Source organism: Gracilinanus agilis, chromosome 6 (genome assembly GCF_016433145.1).
Source record: "Gracilinanus agilis isolate LMUSP501 chromosome 6, AgileGrace, whole genome shotgun sequence".
NCBI classification, from domain to species: domain Eukaryota; kingdom Metazoa; phylum Chordata; class Mammalia; order Didelphimorphia; family Didelphidae; genus Gracilinanus; species Gracilinanus agilis.
In genome coordinates, this window is record NC_058135.1 from 17,206,962 (window position 1) to 17,233,896 (window position 26,935).

Here is a 26,935-nt window from a genome sequence, read left to right on the forward strand (position 1 = left end):
GTATAGCAGAATGCCTTCCTATTCATGTAGGGGTTGGCTCCTATGACCCTTGAGGTTCTATAAGCCTAAGACCAACAGGTCTTAGGAATTTTGATGAAGTATTATCCCATACAAGTCTTCTGCTCCCTCCCTCCCTCCCAGGTTCCCTCTAAATTTCACAGGCATAGACAAAATAAATTTGGCAGGGGCCCATCTGGGCTTTGTTTGAATATGCATAGCCCTATCCCTGCTAGACAAAATGGTAAATGGACAAGTGTTCAGAAGCCAATCCAAATTAGGCAATGGACCTCAAAGCAGTTTACTAAAGGAGACATGATGGTGTTTCACAAAGCCATCCTCCCCACCAACTCCAAAGCTCCCAAAGCTCATTCACTTAAGGACCTACTTCACTGACCTATTTCTGACTCCAGGAATGCCAATGTGCATAGCAATTCCTTCGGATTGGGCTTATGATCACACACCTTGACTATGGAAGGGAGGCCCTCTTGTACAACCTAGCCCTGAATGAGACCCCTCCCCAACCCATGATTTAGCCTGTGCTTGAAGTCCCCTGGTAGTCCACTGCCTCCCTTCCACTCTCAAACAACTGGTGGCAATCTGCCTCTTGGCAGGTCCCTCCCACTCCAAATTAGAATTCTGCCCTTTGGAATCCAAAAGGTTAAGGCTCACTTCCAGAGGGCAGTCCTTCAATTCCTGGAAGTGAGCCCTCATATCCCACCCCATGTCCACTTGCAACCCTGCTCTCCCCAAATCTATGTCTACTCCAATCAGGTTAAACATTCTGAATTCCTTCCAATATCTAATGCCCTTCCCCAGCCTGGCTGTCCTCCTTGGGACACTAATCATTCCTAAGAGGTGGAACTTAGAGCTAAGCAGGAGAGTGGCCTGGACATCTTTCTTCTTTCTGGGGAGCCTAAGACCTATCTGCTTTTTGGGGCTGCCAGTGTCCACTGAGCCTTCCAGGACTTTTTCAGATGGCCCATCAAGCCTCACCTCTCTCATGATGTGCTTATGAAGAGCTTTCTTTTAAACATCTACCTTGGACCTCTGGTCTCCAGAATTCTAACCCTTAGCTCTCTCTCCCAGATTTAAGTGCCTTGCACATTTGACAGGTCTGCAGTAGGTGCCAATAAATATCTCTAGAGGGTACACCCAGGGTGGGTAGCTCGGTCCAGACTGGTCCTGAAGCTGTGGAAGTCTGTGTTTTAGGTTCAGCTCAGTCTCCTGGTGAGTGTTGGAGTATGAGTCAGAGTGGTAGCTTCAACAAAGTATTCCATTTGGGAGCATCATTGACCACCCAGGCCCCCACACCAAACTTAGTTCTCCCCAAAAGAAAACACTGCTTGCAAGAGCTCATTCACTTTATCACAGCCACAAGTCTAATTCATACATATAGGGCATATTTCATGCATACAGCTTGTGCCTGGAACATTGGCAAGAACACTTACATCGATTACATTTGGGTTTCTTTGACTAATTACTAAATAATTCAATAATACTGTTAATTTTATTCCAACCTTGTATCACAAACAGGAAATAAATAATACCCAGCTGTCTGATATGGTCTTTATAGAGGTGGTGTTTACCTTCATCATCTTTCCGAAAATTAAATGGTCTATTTTTTTCACTAGCACAATGCACAATTAATTACATACAAGATGAGTCTAACATCACATTTAATGGTGGAACCACAGGAATTCTAAAGAACATAATGTTGGTATCAGGATCAGGAAGAATTTATCTTCTTGGTAAACATTCATCTTGGACAAATCCTGCTGGATTTCATTTAATTAAAAAGCTGGAAAAGAGAGAAAAAATATTAAATGCTGCAAATAATGATAGCCTTATCCCTAAACTCAGAATAAATAATGCCTTTCAAACTTACTCCATATTAAACATTTTCAAAAAAATGTCAAAACATAACTAATTATAAAGGTTCTTAGGACATAATGGAAGGCAATTATAGAAAATAAATGATGTCTAAAAGTAACTTTAAAGCTGGGGTGTTCAATCCTTAGTGGTAAAATCCTTTTGCTAAGTCTGATAAGAGTATAAACATGGCGAGGAGGAAGGTGGGTGGTCAGGAGCAAGATGCTGCTCAGGTTCCTTTGGGAGAGAGCTAGGGAATGAGAAAGTCTAGCCGTACTGAAGAGGCCCTCACATTGGGGAAGGGCCCAATGAATGGGACTCTTTAGGAATGTGCATGCTTTTTCAGGGCTACAAAATCTTACTCTATAGGATTGTAAGGGTTAAAAAAGGGTTTTATGGGTTCAATATATTAAAGATGGTCACCAGAGGATTGAACTATTATCAATCCACCTGTATGGGCAGAGCAGTGAACTACAGCTAGGATATAGCTATTTCTTTTGTGACAGCTCAAGTCTCATGTGCTACCTAAGGCTAAAGACCCATGGCGACCAGTGGCAACTAGGGGCTAGACATCCATAGCTTGGGGCACCTTCTGGTCTGGAGTCACCCATAGATCCATGTCTCCCTGCAGATACAGACACAGAACATCACAAACTCAAAACACTGACTGAAGGCCTGCTCTAGTAGTGGCCGCACTGTGACACGGACATTGAGTCAGCATTGGTATTGGCAGGAGTCAAAAGAAAAGATAACATTTGCAAATTTTCAATTTCCCCCATAAAGCTTGAATACATATAATAATCTTATTTTTCTGAATTTGTGAACTACTAAAAATAAATTCATGAGGTTTACTCATTTTCCTGTTTGGAGTTTTTAGCTTTCTGCAAAACCATTAAAACCAGATAAATCCAAAAGAAGAAAACCGTGACAAAGGAGAAACAACCTGTTATTGATTTTCATAAATAAGTTTATGAGCACTCTGTTTTCAAAGATTCAAAAATTAAGTGTTCAGAAGCTAATTATTAAAAAAATGAAACTAACACATCATTTTACCTCCATGCCACTTCTAACCCATTAGAAACACCCTGAGTCTCTGACATGGAGTTTGAAGGAAGCATCTCCACTGCCTTTATAAAAACCGTGTTGCAGATATCATCTATCTTTTGCCTGTTTGCAGTCTCCTTGCCAACTGTGCTGGTAAATGCCCTTAGGACAGCAATGATGGCAATAATATAATAACCATAGCATTCCTATGCTTGCAAAATGCTTTACAAATATTATCTCATTTTATCTTAACAACAAGGTGCAGCCGGCGTTAGCATCCATTTTATAGACAAGGAAACGGGCTGAGAGAGGTCAGTAACTTGCCCAGGACCACATTGCTAGAAAGTATATCTGGTTCCACCAAAACCTCTGTTGTCTTTATATCACAATCATTTCTGGATTTGTCTTCCTCTAAAGATTAAACCTGCCTGGTAGTCAAGAACGGCAAAGTAGCTGATCTTAAATGTGCAAGCACTTTTCATAGGGAAGTTGGAGCATGGACTCTTCCACCCAGAGAAGCAGGAGGCACCTGTGGTCCTCCACAAATGTGGGGTCTTGAACAGTGGAGACCCTGGGTGTTTCGGGGACTTTTCACCTTTGCTATCATCTCCCCTGCAGATTCTACGGGTCCCGTTGGTTTCACTCAGTGCTAGTTCATAAGAAGGCTGCTCTATCTCAGAATTCCCTTCTGTTCTATTTCACTCAAGTTTATTTGCAAGCAACCTTGCTCTTGGTTGGCTTCTCTCTCCACTATAGCAAAACAGTCAAGTGTTTTATGAATTTATTTACCACACAGAATTTGCTAATCATCAACTTCTGTGCTAAGTGCTAGGGATACAAACAAATTTAAAGCTCCCCCTGCCCTCAGAGGGTTTACTGTCCAGTGGGGAGACAATGTGGGCACACCTAACCAAGTTCAAGATATACCCACAATACACAGGAAAGGCTGCATTGCAGAGGTGGCACTATGTCTGAGCTAAGATTTAAAGGAAATAAAGAGACTCAGGGGTCTCTGCCTAGGTTTCCCTAGACAGCAGACAGTTTATGCTTTTCTGGTTTCCTTTGCAGGAAGATGGACACTGTAGTAAATAGTGTAGTTTCCCTAGGACACTTTTGCCACCAGCATTTCCCAACCTTGGCTCGTTTTCTGGTCACCTATCACTTGTTGAAAAAGCCTAGGTTGAAGATTCTTTCTGGTAATTTGTTTCCCTTGATGAATCCCACATCAGCCATAAGCTGCTTCCTTTAAGTCCCATTTCATGAGCACCAGTTTCCATGGTAGGATATAGGGCATGCCAAGTCCCAAGCCTTCTGACTTTTTCCTTCAAAGACAGCGTTCATGAAGTGCAGGTGGGAAGATTCTGAGTCACCTACAAAACACAGGGATCTGTCTCCTTCCGGACTCCAGAAACATGTTTCCCAACTTATTTTTGATCATTCTTCCTTTACTTTCACCTTTACACCAAAGCAGTCATGATTAAATTTTTTTTTAAATTTGGATGGCTCATCGAGTTCTTCAGACACTAGGATTACATCTCCATTCATTGCATTCTCACTTTGCTGGGGAGTCTTCTGAGATGACCCAATACATCTAGAGGAGGCAATTTTTGTTATCTCTGGATGCCCAATCAAATCAACACACAGGTCTTGGAGACTTCATTCCCCTTTTCTACCATTCCTCTGTCTTGTTCTCTCACTAGCAGGACAATAAGTCAGAACTGTTAGATACAATTCTGTCTCTCTAAGAGCACACCCATGTGCTGGTCACATTTTATGAACATTAATAATCCAATGGAAATCTGTTATATTGAAAACACTATCACTCTCTTCTGTTTATTTAGGCATACAATGTATTTGTCTCACATTTCCCTGTCTAATCATTTTGATAAAATGAAAGAGTTAACTAAAGGGTCTCCCAGAGTTATACTTCTAATATCCCCTAATTTCAAGGATGACATGCCTGAGTGGCATGGCACACAAGCCCAGTAAAAGGACAGGTAAAAAATAGGATTTATTTTGAAAGTCCTCCTAGATACTTATCCCACTCCTTTGGTTTTTATGGTTCAATACCTCTGATCAGTACCACCATCCATCCCACAGGATCTGAGAGTGAAAAGGTCTCACCCAACAAGAGTTGACAACCAGCTGTCATGGTGAGGAATTCTCTCCTGACATTAATCCTCACTGATCCCTTTGTAACTCTCCCTCCTGTTAGAAGGTCTCCAGGAGGAGAGAAGTCAGGCCATTGGGGCAGCCCACTGTGCCTTTGGAGGGCTTTCTAGTCAGAAAGGTTTCTGTATGTCCAGCCTAAATCTATATTTTAGAAATGTCTAGTCCTTCCCCTCAACTCAATTCAACTGAGTAACCAAGGCTTGCTTAATTAATCAGGTACTCCATGGCAGCACTGCGAGCTTGGTTGGGGAAATAAAGGCCCAAAATAAACTGTCTTTGCAGGTCCCATGCTCCTGAGGGCATGGGAAACAACCTGGTCACAGATAAAAACAAGGTAATTCCAGGAAAGATATGGCATTAACAAGGGGCAAAGATGCTGGCCCTCCTGGGGGTGGTGGGAGGTGGTCCCTAAGCTGAACCTCAGGAAAAAAAACAGAGATTCAGAGCAGCAGGGATGAGGTGGTCACCAGCCTTTTTAATTTCCACACAAAGGAGACCAGTGTTAATTCAGAGACCAGCTAAGAGTGAAGTGTGTGTGAAGGAGAACACTGGGAAACAAAGCTGGAAGGGGAGGCTAAAGTCAGACTTGGGGACCAGAACCCCTACGCATTTCATGGCATTTCACTTCCAAGGTAACAGGAAACCATAGGAGCTTTCTGGAGCAGAGGAGTTGACAGGGCATCTCAGGGAAAATTATATGGAAGCTATATCCATGTTGGATGGGAAGAGCCCAGTGAGGTGACTGTGATAATCCCATATGATAATACTATAATAGTAAAGCTGAGGTTCCCATTTCTATCAGTTATCTGGTCAGGCCCAGCACCCAAGAGAGTAGGTAGACTCTCAGTGTTTGATGTCTTCTTGGTCTGCTGCCACCATCCCTCTTCTCCTCCTTCAAAGCTCCAACCTTTTGAGAGGGTTGCAGGGCCCTAGATCTAGATCTCTTATCTACTGGACCTCAGGTCACTTCTGCTGCTCTCCCAAGGTATCTACTCTCTCAGTACATCCCAACAGCTGACCTGATTTGGAGAAAGGAGCTTCATCATCCAAGCTAATGGCTGTTCAAATATCTTGACTATCTAGGCCCTCAGTTTCCTCAAATCCTATGACCAATTCCTTCACTCCATCCTAATCGTGCTTTATGAGTCAACTCCTCTCATTTCCTCTGCCTTTGGTCCTAGCCCTAGCCACCATCCTCAGTTGACTCCACACAGACTGATCCTCAACAATGACCTAGAGCAGCAGCCTGGTCTCATGTCCCTTTCCTTTCTTCCAACCTTGACCCTCTGCTCTCTACTCTTGAACCCCTTGCCTCCTCATCACTACCCTCACCCCGTGGCTCAGCCCTAAAGAGCCTTTCATCTAAGATTCCAGGAGATTCATAACGTTCAGGAAAAAAGGAGAAACATTAACACACCACTGCACATACCTTTCCCTCCTGCGAATGGTACTGTTATTAAGAAAAAGAAATGTGAGCAAAATGGTTGACCACCCAAACTGGATCTGTCCAAGCCCAGCCATCATGGCAACTTGGTCAAATAAGACTGACAGAATTGCCCAAATAAACTTTTCTGGCCCCTCATGTGAACCCCAACCATAAAACACTCGCTTCTATTAAAAGAAAGTGTCAGGTCTGGGCCTTGGAATGGGAACAGTGCATTTGCATGTGACATGGCTGTGGGCTGATCCTGATAGATATCATGGCAGCTAAAGTCCAGGCCTATGGCCTCCCCAAAAGTCAGAGATTTCTCATTAGGCTGAAGCATTTCTGTCCATTTGTTGTTTCCAAGCAGAAAGGAGGATTCATCTCTTGCTGTTTTTACCCAGTTCTCCATGTACCACTCTTATTCATGCCCTGGCAGTGGGACTAGACCACAGGGTGTCCCCACCCCAGATGCAGACAGCCCGCTACTTTAATTACCAGCAGGATGGGTGAAAAGAGAACCGAAGCCAGGCCAGGCCAAACTATACACTCTGAGGCCTTTCACTGTGCCTTGCCTGTCATGATCTGAAGCAGAATATCTTTGTATTACTATGAAATGAAGGAGGCCTCTGAGCTGCAATATACTCTGGACACATTCATGGGATCTTCTCAGTCTCCCTGGTCTGGAGGGCTTCCAGTCTCCTCAGTTCTCCGGCCCCCAAACCAACTTAGTCCTTTCCCTTGAATGTATTTTCCTTCAGGATAATTAGAGGCAGAAGCCAATCCCATCCCAATTTCTTCTATTCCTCCTGATATCTGTGCACTCCTGGAGGACAGAGGCATCTCTGGGAGGTCTGTACACCCCATACCACTCATGATGGGCTTCTTGCTGTTCTATCATCCAGTACCACAGAGTCAAGGGTCTCTGGGAGGGGCAGGGAGTTGCAGAGATCCCTCAAGTTCCACCCTGGGAAGGCTGAGTGTTATCTTCTGGGACATGGGAGGCCACGAGAGATTTGCTCTGATCAAATAAATAATAACAAAACAATCCATTTTGCCAATATTCTATTGATAGAAGCCCACCAGATTATAAAGCCTCAAAGCTTTGAGTTGGAGGGCCCTCAGATAATCCTTTTGGCAGACTGAATTAAATAATAAATGTGATGAGGCGCTACTCACCGAGGGGGTCAGTCACTGGGCTAGGCGCTGGGGAAACAAAGACACAAATGAAAGGAGCTGCCTTTGATCAAGGAGCCAACCACAGGCAGGGAGGGGTCTGTACCCCAAGAAGGACACAGGTGGGGCTGAGTGGCAGTGGCAAAGTAGCTGAGCTGCATATGCTCTGGAGAACAGGGATGCCAAGAGGTGCGGGGAAAGGCACGGGGACCACAAGCCCCAAAGCACCAAGGCAGGAGATGGATGGCATCCAGTGAACCAAGGGCCAACGTAATGAGCATGGAGAGCACGTCCAACAGCACAGGAATGGGGGGGCGGGGGGCGAGAGATGCACTGGCCAGGGCACTCAAGGCTGGGGGAGCTTTTTGCATTTTATATCTGATGCAACAGGGAGTCATGGCCACTTCCAGAGCAGCTGAGGGACAATCAGACTTCAGAGGATTTTGGCAGCCAGCCATGAGGAAGATGGATCAAAAGCATGAAGGATTCTGTACCAGTACTGGCAAAGGGCAATAAGGGCCAGAACTGGGTTAGGGTTTGTGTGAGTGGTGAGAAGGGGACAGAAGCAAGAGGAGCAGCTAGCCTAGGTATCTGTGCAAATAGGGAGGAGGCATAAGGCACAGCCAAGAAATGCTCCTCACTGATTCTAAGATGATGATACCCACAATAGAAATGAGCATACTTAATGGATGAAACACCCAGATATGACATGGATGTCCAGAAAGCCTTTGGGAGAGTGCTAAGTGCTGGAGTGGGAAAATGGAGCCCTGATGAGTGACAGGGGCACGGCATTAGGAAATGATGGAGCTAGAACTCAAGCCCATGTCATCTGTCGCTCCCTTTTGTCATCCTAGGCTTCAAAACCCTGGCACCAGAAAAGTAGGTGTCCCTCTGAGTCTCAAGAAAAAAGGCCTATGAGAATGGCACAATGTTTACGATTTGCCAGAGACGAGTTCCCACTTAATAAATTCCTCTGCCCTGGGGTTAGTCCAGAAAAAGAGATGGGCCCAGACTGTTTCCATTATAGACATCAAAGAGGCATGCTTCAAACAACCTGTCCTAGGAAGACACAGTGCCTGATCCTGAGGGTAGAGTCCTGAGGCCCCTTTGCTCCTATCTAGCATCTGAATGGCCTTGTACTTTCATGGGTGGAGAGAGCAAACACCCAAAAGCTGTGGCCAAACTCAGGCTGTTGGGGTTTTTCCCCTCCTCCTCTCCTATTAGCTCTGATGTTCTTAAAGAACACACTCCTATCTCATGGGAGGGAAGGGCTGCAGGCTTCACTTCAAACTTCCTTGGTTCCTTCTTTAAGTTGGTTTCTCTTAGAGATGCCTGGAAGCAGAGGCCTCAGTTGTACCTGGGCCAAAGCATAGGGAAGTGGCTATGTGTCCCAACAGATGGGGTTTTAAAAAGTCATTAAAATCTCATTTTCCATGTGATTTCTTGTTAACCCTGGAAATGATTAGGCCTAGAAGTAAAACTAATCCCATGTCATCTAAGTGCCCAGGTCGTGCCACTAGTCCCTTAGCTGGGTGACACAGAGCACAGTGATGTCCATTTCCAGGTTCCTGTCTTGAGCAACACCATCCTTCCTCTCACACCAAGCTTATAACCTTTAGAGTCAGCCTGGACTCTTGGCCCTCACTTGCCCTTCATGGGGCAGACTGGCTGATTCTGTCTGTCATGTCCTGCTTCTAGCCAAGTTCTCTCTCCCACAGAAGCATAGTCTTAGGTCTAAGGATTTTACATAAACGCAGCTTCCTCCTTAGCTTCTCTGCTTCCAGCCTCTCTAGTCTCTAATCTGCCCTCCACATGGTCCTTAGAATGTGGCATTCTGAAAGCACAGGCCACATCACACTGCTCCCCAACTCAACAAGTCAGAGTGGCTTCCTAGTGACAAAGATTTTACAGGATAAAAGATTCTGTCCAACATTTAAAGCTGATTTTTCAGGGCTTCGTTGACACAACTCCTGCTAATATGCTCTCTGGGAGGGGCAGGGGGAACAAATGGTTTCTTTCTGCACATGACTGTTCTGGCTCCCTGTGAGTTCCTGTTGGGTGTTGCTGCTCATTATCTACCTCAGGCCTCTCCTGATCTATCCTCTCCCCAAAAGTGAAGATGTCTCCTGAAAGGCCTTCCTGTTTCCTGCTATGTACTCAATACTGTTTTCTTTGGTCAGTGGGCTGCTGTGGCCCAAAGTAAGCATCTGTACACTTGGTACATAGTTGGCTCCACTCAGGAGAACACACGCTCTCTCTTTGAGGGCTGCCCCCCAGAGCATAGTATGGTCTCACATACACAGAAATGATGACCTTCAGAAATGCTTGTTTGAGCTAGATGAAGGAAGAACCTTAGGAAAATCTTCAGAAATTCATCAGAGACAAAATTCACTTAGAGAAACAGGAATACAAAAGTCCCTAGTTTGGGCAAGAAGCCTAGAGAAGATGGAGACTCAAGAAGAAGAGAACAGGATGCCCAACTATAGGAGTAGTGATCCTGGAGACTTTCTGGGGTGGAAGTGAAGGCAAGAATCTGGCTCTGAAGGATGGGCTTTGTTGGAGGGGGCCTGGATCAGCCACAGTTAAGGAGGCCTTCCTGCATGGAGCAGGACAGCTTTGGGGTATTAATCCCAGATGCACAGTACATGGGGTAAGACCCAAGAAGGCCCAAAGAGAAGGTCAAACTACTATCAGGAGGAGTGCTTGGATAGGATGGTGAGAGAGCATATAAGTGATGGGGATTCAAGAAACCCTGCATGGGCTCAAGCTGTCCTCCCCTCTGTCTATATCCGTCTTACAGTGAGTATCTCTCTTCCCCTCCTTCCTTTTCTACCCGTCTCCCCCTCTCTCCTTGGCTGGGCTCTGCCCTGTTTTTGTATCTCTTCTCAAGTGACTCTCTCCTTCTGCCTCTCTCCCCCACGTCCCTTGTCCTCTTTTCTGTCTCTGCCTCTCTCTTTCCAAAGCTGTGCAGTTGTTAATTTCTTGACATGCTTTAATGATCATTTCCTGCTCCCTTAACTGGAGGAAGGAACATGGGGGTGGAGGCAGGTTCTAGCCTAGATGAGAACCTTGTGGAAGTTGCCCCTCTGTCTTCTAATATGTGACCATGAGACTGAACAGGTATGGTCTGCTAAGTGCCCTCAATTTGGGGAGAACAAACTTGAAGACAACTACTGACAGCAGAGATGGGCTTCTAGGGCTGAAGATTCTACAATGGGAGTCAGCTGAGGGTCAGGGGAGAAACCAAAAGAAACACTTCCCAGAAAGGAGGAAGAAGTGAGTGATCATAGAGGCCAAGTTCAATGACTGGGAACCCTTCAAGTCTCTTTTAAGAAGACATAGACAGCAGATGGAGAGTTTGGGGGGGGGGTTGTCATCCGTGGTTTTTGGTGGCCCTGTCACACACACACACACACACACACACACACACACACACACACACACACACACACACACACANACACACACACACACACACACACACACACACACACACACACACACACATACACACACACACACACACACACACACGTCTCACATGGAGCTAGTCCAAGTAAGCTGTCCAACCCTAGAGCTTTTCAAGCAGAGATGCACAAGATCTTGTCAGGGATGTTTAAAGGGTTTTTTTTTTTTGTTTGTTTTGTTTTTTGAGGCCTGGGACAGTTCAAATAGTCAAGGTGGTCTTCTCTCCACAATTCAAGAGACCCTGTGACTTGCCCACATTTCTCCATTTTTTTTGGTTCATTATAGGCCACCCTTTATCTCTTGGGACTGTCACCTCCACTACTAATGACCTGTACTCTGCCCATGTCCCTGGACTCTAAAAGGCTTTGACCCTATCTGGCCTAGAACCAAGTCTCCAAGCCATTTCTTGACTTGTCTGGCCACACTACACAAGCTGTTGTAGCCTTGGCCTATTTCCAGCCCCACTTTGGGAGGGCTCTGTCTTTCCCCATTATAATAGAGGTCCTTCAGGGCAAGGAGTGTCTTCATTGCTTTTCTTGGCATTCCCTGCACCTAGTAAGCACTTAATGGATGTTCATCTGTCTGTCCATTTGGGCTTCTATTTATCTCTATCTCTATATCTCCCTCTCCCTCTGTGTCTGCCTCACTACCTCTCCCTCACTCACTTTCTCAACACCAACTGAGCTCAGCCTGGAGAGGCTGGTCCCTAAAATTCTGGCACACAGGCACAGTTTGTATTGATGATAAACAAAAGGAACTGCACCCCTCATTGGAGTGAGGTGCCTGGAACATCACAAAGAAATCACAGATTCTCTGGCTATATAAAAGTTCTGAGTAGTTCCTATGATGGCTAGCCATGCTCCCAGACAGCTCTGAGCCTACTCAGGGACATGTATGTATGTATGTGTGTGTGCATGCGAGTGTGCGTATGTGCATCTTCTCCAGTGGGTGCTCACTCTGCAGGCTGGGGTGTGGAGGTGGAGGTAGGATGGGGGGAAGACCTGCACTGCCCAGAATACCCAGCACATGCTCTTGCTGAATGGCATCGGAGCAAGCAGACTTGAATGTCTTGATGTAGGTGCCTGTGTTTCCAAGCAAAGCTGTGGCCCTGGCACGAGAGGAAGGAGGGCAGGTGGTGCACACCTGTGTGTACAGGGCTTACCTGTAGGGGTATCCATGGTACTTGGAGCGGAAGATGGACAGCAGAAAGCTGAAGAAGAATACCACCAGGCCCAGGCCCACCAGGCAGATGACTGCAAAGAGAGAGAAAGTGTATGAGCACAGGCACTGCTGACCAACTGTCCAATCTCCACAATAGGCCCTTTTCGACATGACAGGTAACCATTGGCTGGCTGCCTCCTGGGATGAGAGGCACCTGCAAAAGAAAACCCAATGGCTAGAAGCCATGCCAGCTCCCCCTTTCCATTACTCTCTGCCATGAGCTGTGCCAGAAGTGCTGAGAGTCTGACCTGTTTTCTATGTCCAGATGTGACCAAGTGCAAAAAAGAACAGGTATGTCCACAAGCTACGCAACCTCAAAAGGGTGAACTCTTGTGCCATAAACTTACAGAAGAATACAATTTTAGATTCTTGGCAAGTCCAATCTTTAAGCCAAACTCTCCCTCCTCAATGATAGTGAATTATAGAAGAAGTTTGAACCTGTGCTTTCTGTACAATTGAGTAAGCATGAGGGCAAACACACGTATGACCATTGATATAAACAAAAACACTTATTGACCGTCTACTGTATGCCAAAAAAGTGTTTGGCATTAGAAATACAAAGAAATTGGGCTGTTTCATGCAGGTTCTATTCTACTAAGGGAAAACCTGTCCATGGTGCCCATTTTTCCTTTCTCTGACCAGTAGGGTTGAGCCAACTAGGCCTCCTTGCTCAGGACTGAGAGGGAAGCCAGTCACCCCAAGGCCCAGCTGAATAGTAAAGGGTGAGGTCAGTGTGAGAAAAGGGAAGATTTGAGAAGCTACAAAGACAGTTGTCTTCCAGGTCAGGGATACAGTAGAGAGGGTCCCATTCCAGGTCAAGCAAAGGCTGCCTAGAGACATTTGAGAAAGGGATAAACCACTACCAGCAACTGAAAGTTTTGCCTGCCAGCTGTGCTGGAGAGAGAAGGCCAGTTCTGGATAGGACCCGAGACTGGACCAGATACTCATTTCTTTTATTTCCTGACATGTGTTTGTCCTACTTAAGAGTCTAAATTGAAAATAAGTAGGGTCATATTAATGACTCATGAATGAGCAGTCACTTTTCAGGGATTTATTTTTTAGACTCCCATTAGCGCTTCAGCTCTCTGTGAGGCTCTGAGAATGGGGGAAGAGCCTACAGCCACAGTTAGAAAGTCCTTCCCTCTCTCCCACTCTTTGGCCAGGAACATGGGCCTCCTGGCCATCCCATGCATGCTACCCTCCCTCTCCCAACCCTGGGCCTCTTCTTTGGCTGTTTCTCTTGCCTGAAATGTTGTCCCAGTTCTCAGGATGAACTCCCTTTACCACTGTCTGTATCTTTGTGTACATGGTTGTTGGCACAGGCTTTCCCCCAGCTTGGGAACAGGGCCTGTGTTGTTCTTTGTGCCTCACAGTGCATGCAGAGTGCCTATAGGAAGCACTAAAGAATGCTTCTTAATTTATCCTTCCCCAGAGGATTTACTGCACTGCCCAGTGATCTGCATTTAAGTTACAACTCTTGACTGCCATTTTGTTAATGACTCATTACCAATCCAGACAATGATAGGTTTCCTGTTTCTATTTCCCCACATCCACATGGTGATGTCAGCTTCATGCGAGCATTGGGCAGGGTATATATTCAATTTCCCACATAACTCCAGCTAACATATAATACTGCTTAGGGCAAGCACTCAGTCAAGAGTGGTTCAGGAGTTCTGGGTGTATAATACCTGACCCAGTCTCTCTCTGGCCATGCATTAGACTTTTATCAGCCATTCTGCAGATGAGAAAACTTGGGGGTGTCAGGGAAGTGAGAGCCCAGATTCACTTGCCAACTCCATCCCAGGTCTGTCAGCTCCTGACTATTCTCTCCAGTTTCCTTTAAGAAGGAACAAACCTCTCTCCCCAGCCCCTGCCCAGGTTTCTAGGCACCAGGCAGTTTTAGAGAAGATTACTTACTTCTTCTCTTGCTCACATCCCCTTTGGAGGTGGCAGCTTCGTTGAGGAGAACCATCCCCATGGTGATGGCAGCATCTAGACAGTTGTCAAGGAAACAGCAAAAGAGCAGAGACCAGGGAAAAGCTGCAAGATATGCATGACACTGATTCTCCTTGCCAGCCACAGACCCAGGAGGGAATGGAATGTTTAAATTGCACATGTACATGCACATACCTATTCACAATGAGGTCAGCAGAAGATTGGAGAGGAGGGAAGGAGGAAAGGAGACAGAGAGCGAGACAGAGACAGAGACAGAGAGAGAAATAGCATGCCTAGAACAAACCTAAGCAGAGGATTGCCAATTAATCAGGAAATAAGTGGAGTAAGTCATATGCCCATGATCCCCTGCTTCCCAATGAGGACACTGGGGTGAGAGGCCTTGCCCTTGGTCAGCCCAGATGCAAGGCATAGACTCAGGATTTAAGCTTAGGGTTCCTGGTTCTGAGCTTGACTGGAGGCCCTGTAGTCCCCCTGGGGATGCTCCTTGTCTTGGTTTGTCCTGCTTCCCCCATCTGTGGCTTAAAGCAGTGGTTCCCAAACTTTTTTTGGCCTACCGCCCCCTTTCCAGAAAAAATATTACTTTGCCCCCTGGAAATAAAATTTTTTAAAATTTTAATAGCAATTAATAGGAAAGATAAATGCACCTGTGGCCATCACAGGCCCACCCCCCTCCCCGGGTCACTGCAGCACCCACCAGGGGGTGGTAGCACCTACTTTAGGAATCACTGGCTTAAAGGATACTCAGCAGTAGGATGATGTGTGATTCAGCCACGAACTGAGCCTGGCTGCTCCCATGGATGTAACTCTGCAAGACAAAGAGAAGATGAATGGGTTAGGGTAGGGGGAAAAGCCAAAAAGTATATGGGGCCAGCCCCGCAATCACATATATGCTACTAACACCACACTGCTGGAGGTGGCTGCTGCTGGCACTTCTGGGTGGGGTCATCAATCTATGAGAATTCAGGGGGAAAGATTCAGGGCAAACTTAGGGTTAGTTAGTGCACAGGTCAGTAACATAGCCAACTGATTCTGGGGTTCATCTACCTAACTGGTACTGTTTTAACCATCAGTTGAGTGAGGGATCTAATGGCTGGGACTCTGGATCAAGGCTAGGCTCCACTCTTCCTGTATCTTGGATGTAGGTGCTGGGCCTAGCTGGAGATGCTGCTGCTGGGCCACAGTTCTAGGGGAGCCCTGCCAGGAGCCAGGCCCTTTATCCCTTCAAAGAAGAGTCTTTTCCACATGTAAAACCCAGTAGAATTTCTCATTGGATATGGGAGAAGGGTGGGAGGAGGGGAGGGAAAGAACATGAATCATGTAACCATGGAAAAAATATTCTAAATTAATTAAATAAAAATTTTCAAATTAAAAAAAAGAAGAATCTTCTCTGGACTTGAGGCTAGACTAGATCCAGGACCAAGGATGCCCACTGAGTCAGACCTGTACTTCTGCTTTTTTAGGTACAGCCCAACCCAGAAACAGAGATGCACATACTCAGTCATCTTCTGGCCTAGTATAGCCCAAGAGCTAAGGCTGGCTTCAGCATGCCTCTCCCCAACCCAGGCTCTAAAGCTTTGGGTGGTGCAGTCCAGGCCAGGTGAGAGGAGCTCACTAGGGCTTCTCTGACTTTGTGGGATGGCCCATGACTCCCAGACCTTCTAGTTTAACTCCCTCCTTTCACAAAGAAGGAAGCTAAGGCCCAGAGAAGAAGATGCCTTGCCCAAATCCCCAAGATTACAGTAGGTGGCAGAGATAACCTAAGCTGGGGTCTCCTGATTCTTTAGTCAGTAAGTGCTTTTCCCACTGGGTTGTACCATATCTCATTAAGGCCTCTTCTCCATCTTTGGGGATTCTTTTTCTCAGCAGCTGGGCTTGGCTGAAACCTTTCACATGTTCTCTGTGTAGGAAGGCTACTCTTCCTTTTCAGATTTCCAGTTACTTCAAGTGTATATACAAGGCCACAAAGACAGCTGGGGAACAGACACCTCCCCCCACTCAAGCCCCTGGGCCAGAAAAAGCAGCCCCTCCCATTCCTAAGGGAGGGGGGCAGCAAGGGAACAGACAAGGGGGAGTAGGAACACCTGCAGAGCAGAAAGAGCATACAGGGGCCTGAGAAGAAAAGGGGAACGCCAAGGAAAAAGTCATTGCCATTGTCACCACTAGAGAAACAGAAACAAAGGAAAGTGGAACGAGTGGCCAGGAGATGTGGGGCCCCATGAGCAGAGCAGATGGCACCTGCTTGCAGCCTTGTGTGTGGCTGAGAGCACAATGGTGACTCCTCATCATCTCAGCCTTGCCCCATTCTCTCTCTCTCCCTGGCAATTTTAAGGGCTGGCTTTCTCCTCCCTAGAGGAGATAGATGAAAAAAAGAATTAGAGATTCCTTCCTATTTTAGAAAACTGGGTCCGCACTCATTCTGAGGATTTTGGTAAAGGAAGGCTGAGAGGGATCCAGAAGCAAGGTCTGCTGAGGCCCTTGTCCCCCATGTCTTTTCACAGCCTGTTTGACAGAAAAACCATTCTCCATCAAGGGCAGATCTGAGAGTGGACTCTACAGAGGAAAGGAACTGGGAAAGGGCACAGATCCGCCTGAAGATCTGGGCCAGCGAGAAAGAAATTAGCTACTTGCTACTCAACAACACCATAACTCACACTCAGATGCTAGCTACAGCCTGGCCCAAATCAATGTCTACCCTAGGTTCCTGGCATTGTCTGGAGTCCCTACCTTCCTTTAAGCCACAGCTCAGGGCCCCCCTCCTCCCTGATCCTCTGGCTCCCCGCAATCTCATCCTCCTCAAGGCATCCTTCTCCACCCCACCCGGCCCTGCATTGGTTAATCCTCTCCATTTGCATGTTGTACTTCCCATAGGAATGTCAGCTCTTTGGGGGCAAGGTCTAGTTTCCACTTCTATTTTAATAAACTGAGCAGCTTGTACAGAGCCCTGTACACGGTAGGTCCTGATGCAATGTTCATGGCAGTGAACGGCTCTTTTCTACTTCTAACTCCCACTCTTCAGAATGTTCAAGGATTTTTAAATGGTAGAAAAAAGAGAAAGTAATGGGACTTAATAAACAGGCAACAGTTTGTAACATTTTCCTCAAAGCTGAAGGCAGCTGTTTAATGGAGTCACCATTATTTAGCTTCTAAATTAACTTTAGCAATTGGCCTTCTGTTGGAAACACATACACACACAGATCACTGAGATCTTTTTTCCTGTATAAAATGTCTTTAGATAACAAAGTATACTTTTTCTTACTGTACTGGCATTTATAAGTAATGTAAAAATAAGAGACTATGCTATAGTGGATAGAGAGCTGGCCTTAGAGTGGGGACAACCTAGGTTCAAATGCTGTTTCTGACCCACGCTGGTTACGAGACCTCATGTCTAGGTGAGGTCCCCCTGAAGGTCCCAAGCTCCTCCCTAAGATGTTCAATGCCAGAGCAAGAAAGCACCCATCTCTGCTGAGGGCAAACGTCCTCCCAGGGAGCCCCCTTCTCAGATCAAACATACAGGTCTGGTTAGAAAAGACATCAGCAACAGTGAAAAATAATCAGAATAACAATTTTTAGAGGAACCACACAGAGTACTGGGCAGGCAAATGGTATTGATGAGAAGATGGCAAGGGGAAGAGAATCACAGCAATATTATTTTTTTGGTTACATATGAAACATACTCTAGACTCAGATGTGAAAAACTGAATTAAAGGTGATGCACTGTTTTGTTTGTCAAGTCCCACAATCTACACAAATAAAAATGAAAAAAAAAAATACCCTTGCAAGCTGACATGCTGACATAAAACACATGTGCAGAGCACTCCTTATTATTTCCCAGTTATGGACAGGTTTCAAATGCCCCCATCTGCCAAATATCCTGCAACATTTAACACCAGTGATTTGTGTTCATCACCACCTTTGTTATCATTACTATAACTACAAAAAGTACAAACCTGATATAAAATCTTAATGGTTTACAGATCAGAAATGGCCACTGACACGTGCGGATCAGTTGAAGGAGTAGACAGAGGGCCAATCCGAAACCCAGCTGCTGGGAGGTCCTGGGCAGTCGTCACTTCATCTCTCAGGGCTCATATAAGGGTCTGTGGGGAGGTGGCTGACTTTTGTGGGTGGAGAAAATTTTCACACAGGGAGTCTATCTCCACTCACCCCCAATGCTCTGTGTCGTGATTATCTCACCCCCCAGGTAGTGGGACGTCTCTCTCCTAGAACGTTGTGCTCATGGCTTTTAAACTGGACATCCCAATCTTGGCCTGAGAGATCTGGAGGAGTGAGTGAAATGGACAAGGGCCTCACAGCCCCTAACTATCATTTTGTCATGGGCACGTGGGGGAGAATCATCAGAGCCATGACAGAGTCCTTGAAATATGCACCTTCAGTGAGTTTGTTAAGAAGAGTTCATCTGGAACTCCAGCAGAATTTTGTTCTTTTTCTAACTTCTTCCTGCCCTTGGAGTCTATTGATCAATGATTGACATATATATGTGTCCTCACAAGCATATGTGTATACATATCCAAATGAAAGAATGAATGGAGGCAGCTTTTCTGCACTGGGCATTAACACTGACAGATATATCAACCAGACTTTTTAACAACCTTACTCTTGGTTAGAGCATCTCAACTTAAACATATGATGTTAAAGAAAAATAATTTTAAAAACAGAGAAAACTGAAGAATATTGCCAGCCCTCTACTTAATCTGCTCACTCCTGCTCTCAAGCACCCCTGGCTCTGGGTATTATTCTCTACCTGAATCAAGGTCTTAGAGGCTCACCCAGGTTACTTAGGTAGTTTACCAGTACCTGGAGATGATACCTTCAGGATGGTCCTGGGGAGCTTTATGAGCAAGGTCCTGACAGGCAGTTTTCCTTATCCCAAACTGGATTATTGGCTGCATTTTTCCAGTTGGGTTATTCTAATGACCAGACCAGTAAGGACTTTCCCTGGGGTTCCAGGGATGAATTATGCATGATTTAATGGTGAAACCATGAGGGCTTGCTACTAGGTTATAGAAGGTTTTATCTACACTACAACTTCCTTTTCCAGTGAGATCAGCCCTGCATATGAAAGCTTTCTAGGAATTTCTGGAAAATTCTAGAGGGGACAAATGTTTATGCCCTAAGAAGTTCTCTGATTTAAAAGGGTTCATGCATTTTTCTATGCTTCACTCAAGAAACAAATGAAAAACAAAAAACAAAAACAAACAACAGAAAAAAAGTGAGATTTTGAATTTGCTAGTAGGAAACTAAATGTGTATCTTTTCCCAAAGAGAAGAGAAGAGATTTTCCTTGTCTTCAGCTTGTTAGCCTTCTCTAGGCTTTTTGGCCTTATTAGATTTCTGGCTGCAAGGAATTTACTGATTAATGTGCAGTAAATGGTCCCTCAGCAGCTGTCACTCAAAGGATCAAACACTCCTTCCTGACACCAGTTACGGAGGAGTTCTATCATCAAGACATAAGGGCAGACAACTTTAAGACCAATTTATAAAGATCAAAAACCTGTGAAAACAGAGATACAAAATTAATGTCTATACAATTGCCTTCAGAGGGCATCACAAATCTATTAATGAGCAAGAAAGGGGCTTAGAGGCCATCTATTCCAGTCCCTTTATTTTACAAATGGGGAAACTAAGGTCAAAAATGGGTAAGGGACTTACCAGAGGGTCACACAGGTCTTGAATGCACTCACTGTGCCCTCTAATGAGGACTCAAACACTAATAGTATCTTGGAGCTAGAAAAGGATCCCAGAAATCCTATAATCTTGGGTCTCCCCGTACCCCATCCACACACATTTCACAAGCATTGGGGGCATTCTGTGGGTACTGTCCTCTGACCTCCAAGAGGGCAAGGATTAAATCTTCTCTATTCTTTTCTTCATTCATTCATTCCACAAATGTGTATTAGGCACCACCTGAGGGTGTCACGTAAAAATAAATGAATTGCTCCTCCCAGGAACTTCTGCTCAAGGCAACACAGATAAGTGATCAGAGAAAATGCCTGCAAGAAAAGGCCAAGGTGAGGAAGAGGACAGTAAAGGTGGCACTTGAGCTAAATTATAAGCCAAGGACTCTACAAGGTAGCCATAAGTAAGGAGGCTGCTGCAGGCATTGAGGACAGTCTGTGTGAAGGCCCAGAGATGGGAGAAAGAAAGTCACTCTGGGAAACAACAGTCAGGCCCACTGGTGTGGAACCCAGAACACATGAAGCAAAGGAATACCCAGGAAGCCAGGATAAGACAGGAGGAGAATCAGACTGGGCAGGGCTTTCAGCACCAAGGGAAGAAGTTTGGATTTCCTCCTAGTGTCCCATGGGAGCCAAGGAAATTTCTTGAATGGGGGAGTAAACCTGGAGGATCTGGCCAAGGTGGGGCTGAGGGAAGGGTAAGAGTCACCTTACTGAGGATGAAGATATACAAAACCTTCTCTGAGCTGTAGTCACTGAAGTGTGGCCTTCTAGGAGCTCATGGAAAGCTATAAAAGTCTTTATATTCATAAAACATTTCTTTTGTCACTGAGTGCCACATATTAGAAAAGGATAAGCATCTTCATGAAGCATGGTCAATGTCTAAAATACAAATAGTGCAGTGCTTCTCCTTTAAAAAGACAAATACGATATATAGAATCAAACAAAATAACAAGGGGGAGGGTGTTCTTATTTCTTCAACTATATCTCTAAATTTCTAGATTAAAATGATGCAAAAAACAACCTTTATTAGACTTTGCAAAAAAAAAATTTGCTATTTTGAAGCATTAGATGGCATAGAACTAGGTTTGGGAGGGAATCCATAGTCGCAAAAAAGAAAAAAAATCAATCCTAGACCCTTTTGCTTATATTTCTTGGGAAAAGAATGTTATTCAAATTAGATCCATGAGGCAAAATTTAAATGTGAAGGAGTCAGAGTACTTAAGAGGAGGCTAATCAAGCAAAGAAGCTCTGTAGACCATTTACTCCAGCCAAGTCACAGTAGTCACTCAATTTCAAGAAAATGAGCCTACAGTGTTTCACACATGAACAGGATAAATTCTAGAGCTCATGCTCAATGACAGGAATGGTCCTTTTTAGTACACATATATGCACATGCACACACACACACTCAGGAACACTTCAGCCACGTGTACTGGGTAAAAAAGGAAACAATGGAGACTCTTTTGCTTCTTGATGAAATTACTCGGGTGGTCCTTTGTGCCCACTGCCTCCTATACAATCCTGGTCTCTCCTTCCCTCCACCCCCCAGCCCCATATAAAAGAAGAAAAACTGTTAAAAAGCTTTCATTGATATAATCTGTGCACATTTCTGATCTCTTCCATTCTATCCAAGAGCCCCAAAGGGCCCCAGTCAGTTTTTCCACCAGGACTGTGCACATCACTACAGTCAGACTCACAAAGACACCCATTCAAAGGTCTATGGGTATTCATGAGCTGACAGCCATCCCTCCTTTTCTGACTTCCAGAGCCAGCTGGATCCCTCTCCCTCCCTCCCCCAGTGCCATCCACATTACACCTTCGCCCAGTAACACCATCATTTTCAGCCAAAAAAGGGGGAGCACATGAAGAGAGTAAGAAAGGGAAGAAAACATTCCTTCTCCTTCTGAGCGTCCCAGCAGCCAAACTGGTCAAATTCAAGTGAAAAAAAAAAAAGTATCTCTCATAATCATAACTTCAGAGCACGAAAAGTCCTATTCCAAAATGAGGAGGCATCCAAAGGGAGAAGATTAGTGCCTTAGACACCCAGAATTTTGTAGGAGATGAAAGCCAGGGCTTTGTGTATTTAAACACAATTTCCCAAAGTTCAGGCAACAAATGAGAGTAAACCTAGCGGTCTGGAAAATGACTGTAGAAAGGGATGCTCCCTACATAAGCAGGAGAGGCAAAGGGACTTGGGGGAACAGTGGTAGGAGCTTCCTCATCTGGGAATTTCCTAGAACATGTCCTCCAGCATGCATGCCGGAAGGGGATACTCCATTCCCTCTCCATAGCACTTGAGGACATTTCTCTCATCACCCTCCACTCTGCCCAGCAACTCAATGGAAGCGCTTCCTCCATCCCCTGTCTGGGGTAAGAGTGTGGCTCATGTGGGCATGCATGAGGATTGTAGTTTGGGCATTCAGTCTCTAAAAATTCACCATCACCACCCTAGACCAGCGAATTCAGAGACCCTAGCTTCTTCTCCTATACTCATCTAGACCCATCCTCCATGGAATCAGAAAGCAATGAGATACTCGCAGGCCAGAAAATACAATTAAAAATGGCTAGAGGGTTACAATTCTTAAAGTTAAGAAAGAAGTAGTAATTCAGATAAGATAGCTACTAGCCTCCACCTCCTCATTTACCACAGCAATTTAGAGGGAGCAAGTGATGTGGAAGGGACAGGATCCTGGGCCTGGAGGTAGTAAGATCTGAGTTCAAATCTAGCCTCATATATTAGCTGGGTGACCCTGGGTGAGTCACTTTCCCATTCTCTGCCTCCACTTCTGAAATGAGGATCATCAAAGACCCTCCCTCCCAAGACTCCTGTGAGGATCCAATGAGATCATATTTGTAAAGTACTTAATCAGCACAGAGCCTGGGACAAAGGAGGTGCTATACGAATGCTAGTTAAGTGTGATTACTATGATTGGCCATGGAAGGCCAGAAAACCATCCTTGTTGAGGAGGAAGATCTCTCCAAATGGTTATGAAATGTTCTCTAAGACTGAGCCTTTGATGCTTCAAATAGCAAAGAAAATTCCCAATTACTGCTCTGAAAATGGATTGGAGGGAAGCAAGCACAGCCTACATCAAACAAGTGTCACACCTATCATATTAAGTTATCAATTTAGGAGCAGATACCTTTATGGACAGACCTTTGGAACCCAATATCCATGCTAGCAAGGTCATAGCCTTGTGAGAAAACAAGCAGCACTGAGGGCTTCTGCATCTACTAACACTTCTCTCCTGATCAGCAATGATAGGCACCCTCTCTCTCTACAGTTAAGACATTCACCAATCAAATCAGAATAGTGGAGGGTAGAAAGCAATGGAGACAACAAACAGATGCCCATATTTTAGTTAACAAATGTATAATTCATTTTATTTACAGGCTAACATAATCAGATTGGTAAATGATTGGTAAATAAAATCTTTGTACAGGAACTTACCACTTGTCCATTCTGAGGGTTCTTATGAGCATATGGAGGTCCACGGATGTGATTCCACATTTGTCCAGATGTCATAGCAAAGACCACACACTGAAAAATGAATACATTTGAATGATTAATTAAAAATCAGAGAATACAAACTGCTACTTATTTTATGTAGTAAATTCATTTTCTTCAGTTTATTTTTTTAGTTTATTTAGTAAATTCAGTTTTTAAAAAATCTATAAAAGATTTAAGATACCATCTAGAAAAAACAATCACCACTTCCATCTTTGACTTCTCAAATGTCTATGGAATTCTGTGGACTGAAATAACTTGGCATCTTGAACAACTGGAAGAATGCCAATAATACAGGAGAGCAGGGATTATTTTATTTATATCTTTGCAATTCTTTTTTTTTTAATATTTTTTTTTAGAAAAATTTTCCATGGTTACATGATTCTTGTTTTTACTTTCCTCTTCACCCCTCTTCACCCCCCACCCCATATCCAACGCGCATTTCCACTGGTTTTAACATGTGTCATCAATCAGGGCTTATTTACATATTATTGATAGTTGCATTAGTGTGGTCATTTAGTGTCCCCAACCATGCCCGCATCAACCCATGTGTTCAAGCAGTTGTTCTTCTTCTGTGTTTCCACTCCTGCAGTTCTTCCTCTGAATGTGGGTAGCATCTTTTCCATAAATCCCTCAGAGCTGTCCTGGATCATTGCATTGCTGCTAGTACAGAAGTCCATTACATTCGATTTTACCACAGTATATCAGTCTCTGTGTACAATGTTCTTCTGGCTCTGCTCCTTTCACTCTGCATCGATTCCTGGAGGTCTTTCCAGTTCACATGGAATTCCTCCAGTTTATTATTTCTTTTAGCACAATAGTATTCCATCACCAACATATACTACAATTTGTTCAGTCATTCCCCAATTGAAGGGCATCCCTTCGTTTTCCAGTTTTTTGCCACCACAAAAAAGTGCAGCTATAAATATTTTTGTACAAGTCTGTTTATCTATGATCTCTTTTCGGTACAAACCCAGCAATGCTATGGCTGGATCAAAGGGCAGGCAGTCTTTTATAGCCCTTTGAGTATAGTTCCAAATTGCCAGCCAGAATGGTTGGATCAGTTCACAACTCCACCAGCAATGCATTAATATCCCAATTTTGCCACATCCCCTCCAACATTCATTACTCTACCCTTCTTTCATTTTAGCCAATCTGCTAGGTGTGAGGTGGTACTTCATAGTTGTTTTGATTTGCATTTCTCTAATTATTAGAGATTTAGAACACTTTCTCATGTGCTTATTGATACTTTTGATTTCTTTATCCGAAAATTTCCTATTCATGTCCCTTGCCCATTTATATCAATTGGGGAATGGCTTGATTTTTTATACAATTGATTTAGCTCCTTGTATATTTGAGTAATTAGAACTCTGTCAGAGTTTTCTGTTATAAAGATTTTTTTCCAGTTGGTTGTTTCCCTTCTGATTTTGGTTGCATTGTTTTTGTTTGTACAAAACCTTTTTAATTTAATATAATCAAAATTTATTTTACATTTTGTAATTTTTTCTAACTCTTGCTTGGTTTTAAAATTTTCCCTTTCCCATAGATATGACAGGTATACTATTCTATGTTCACCTAATTTTCTTATACTTTCCTTCTTTATATTCAAGTCATTCACTCATTCTGAATTTATCTTGGTGTACACTTGATCTAAGCCTAATCTCTCCCATAATGTTTTCCAATTTTCCCAACAGTTTTTGTCAAATAGTGGATTTTTGTCCCCCAAATTGGGCTCTTTGGGTTTATCATAGACAGTCTTGCTGATGTCACTTACCCCAAGTCTATTCCACTGATCCTTCCTTCTGTCTCTTAGCCAGTACCATATCGTTTTGATGACCATTGCTTTATGGTATAGTTTAATATCTGGTACTCCTAGGCCACCTTCCTTCATGTTTTTTTTCATTATTTCCCTTGATATACTTGATCTTTTGTTCTTCCAAATGAACTTTGTTATAGTTTTTTCTAATTCAGTAAAAAAGTTTTTTGTTAGTTTGATAGGTATGGCACTAAATAGGTAAATTAATTTGGGTAGAATGGTCATTTTTATTATGTTAGCTCATCCTACCCATGAGCAATCAATGTTGAAATTATTTTGTTTCTATGATTTCTTCTTTAACTAACTGGTTTTGGAGAATCATATTATTTAATTGCCAATTAGTTTTTAGTTTGGCTGTCCAGGTGCCCTTACTAATTATTATTTTTATTGCATTATGATCTGAGAAGGTTACATTTATTATTTTTGCTCTTTTGCATTTGTTTGCGATGTTTCTATGCCCTATTACATGGTCAATCTTTGTGAATGTACCTTGTGCAGCTGAAAAGAAGGTTTTTCCTTTTTGTCCCTGTTTATTTTTCTCCACATATCTATTAATCTAATTTTTCTAGGATTTCATTCACCTCTCATATCTTTCTTATTTATTTTTTGGTTTGATTTATCTAGATCCGAAAGAGGAATATTTAGATCTCCCACTAGTATGGTTTTACTATCTATTTCCTTCTTGAGCTCAGCCAGTTTCTCCTTTAGGAATTTGGATGCTATAACATTTGGTGCATACATGTTGAGCACTGTTATTTCCTCATTGTCTATACTGCCTTTTAAGGGGATGTAATTACCTTCCCTGTCTCTTTTAATCATATCTATTTTTACTTTGGCTTTGTCAAAAATCATGATTGCCACTCCTGCCTTCTTTTTCTCATTTGAAGCCCAAAAGATTTTGCTCCAGCCCTTGACCTTAAACCTGTGTAAGTCCACCCGCCTCATATGTGTTTTTTATAGACAACATATGGTAGGCTTTGGGTTTCTAATCCACTCTGTTATTTGCTTCTGTTTTATGAGAGAGTTCATCCCATTCACATTCAGAGTTATAATTATCAGTTGTGTATTCCCTAACATTATCTTTACAATTCTAAGATTAGGACAGGGTCTACATAAGAGTATAATAACACTTAACAAAAAATAAATTGAATCTTAGACCTAAAAGAATCTGTGGATAAGAATTGACAGACTTTGAGCAAGTTTTCTATTCTTATATTCCTTGAAGTTAGGTCTACTCAAACAAGTAAATAACATTAAATGAGGTTATATATACATAAATTACCAGACTTATGGTAGATAAAATACAAATTGGAGGGTACTTATGCTTGGAGAACTTACAATTTAGAAGTAAAAGTAGACACAGTAACAATGTTGAGGTTAATCTATAGCCCCATCTCTGGAAGTGCTGTCATTGCCATTGACAAACCAAAAGAAATGTATAGGATGATGGGCTATTTGTCTGTTCCATAGGATGCTATGACCAGAATAATCATGGTGGTGGCCAAGTCTCTCCACATTTGGATGGGTTGACTGGGTTGGATAATATCTGGGACTCTTCGGGGCTTTTCATGATCACCATCTGCT

The 26,935-nt window shown here is 43.8% G+C and overlaps 1 protein-coding gene across 1 annotated transcript in view; it reads right to left on the reverse strand.

Annotated features, from left to right (window-relative positions):
* Nucleotides 1–1,347: 1,347 nt before the first annotated feature.
* Nucleotides 1,348–26,935, reverse strand: part of TUSC3 (tumor suppressor candidate 3) — a 58,375-nt gene continuing 32,787 nt past the window's right edge. The window contains exons 7-11 of the mRNA XM_044681136.1: nucleotides 23,479–23,568; nucleotides 15,071–15,134; nucleotides 14,291–14,365; nucleotides 12,315–12,405; nucleotides 1,348–1,798 (exon numbers count right to left, since the gene is read on the reverse strand). Of these exons, the coding sequence (XP_044537071.1) occupies nucleotides 1,783–1,798; nucleotides 12,315–12,405; nucleotides 14,291–14,365; nucleotides 15,071–15,134; nucleotides 23,479–23,568 (336 nt within the window). The 3' untranslated portion in view covers nucleotides 1,348–1,782. The remainder of the gene's footprint in view (nucleotides 1,799–12,314; nucleotides 12,406–14,290; nucleotides 14,366–15,070; nucleotides 15,135–23,478; nucleotides 23,569–26,935) is intronic.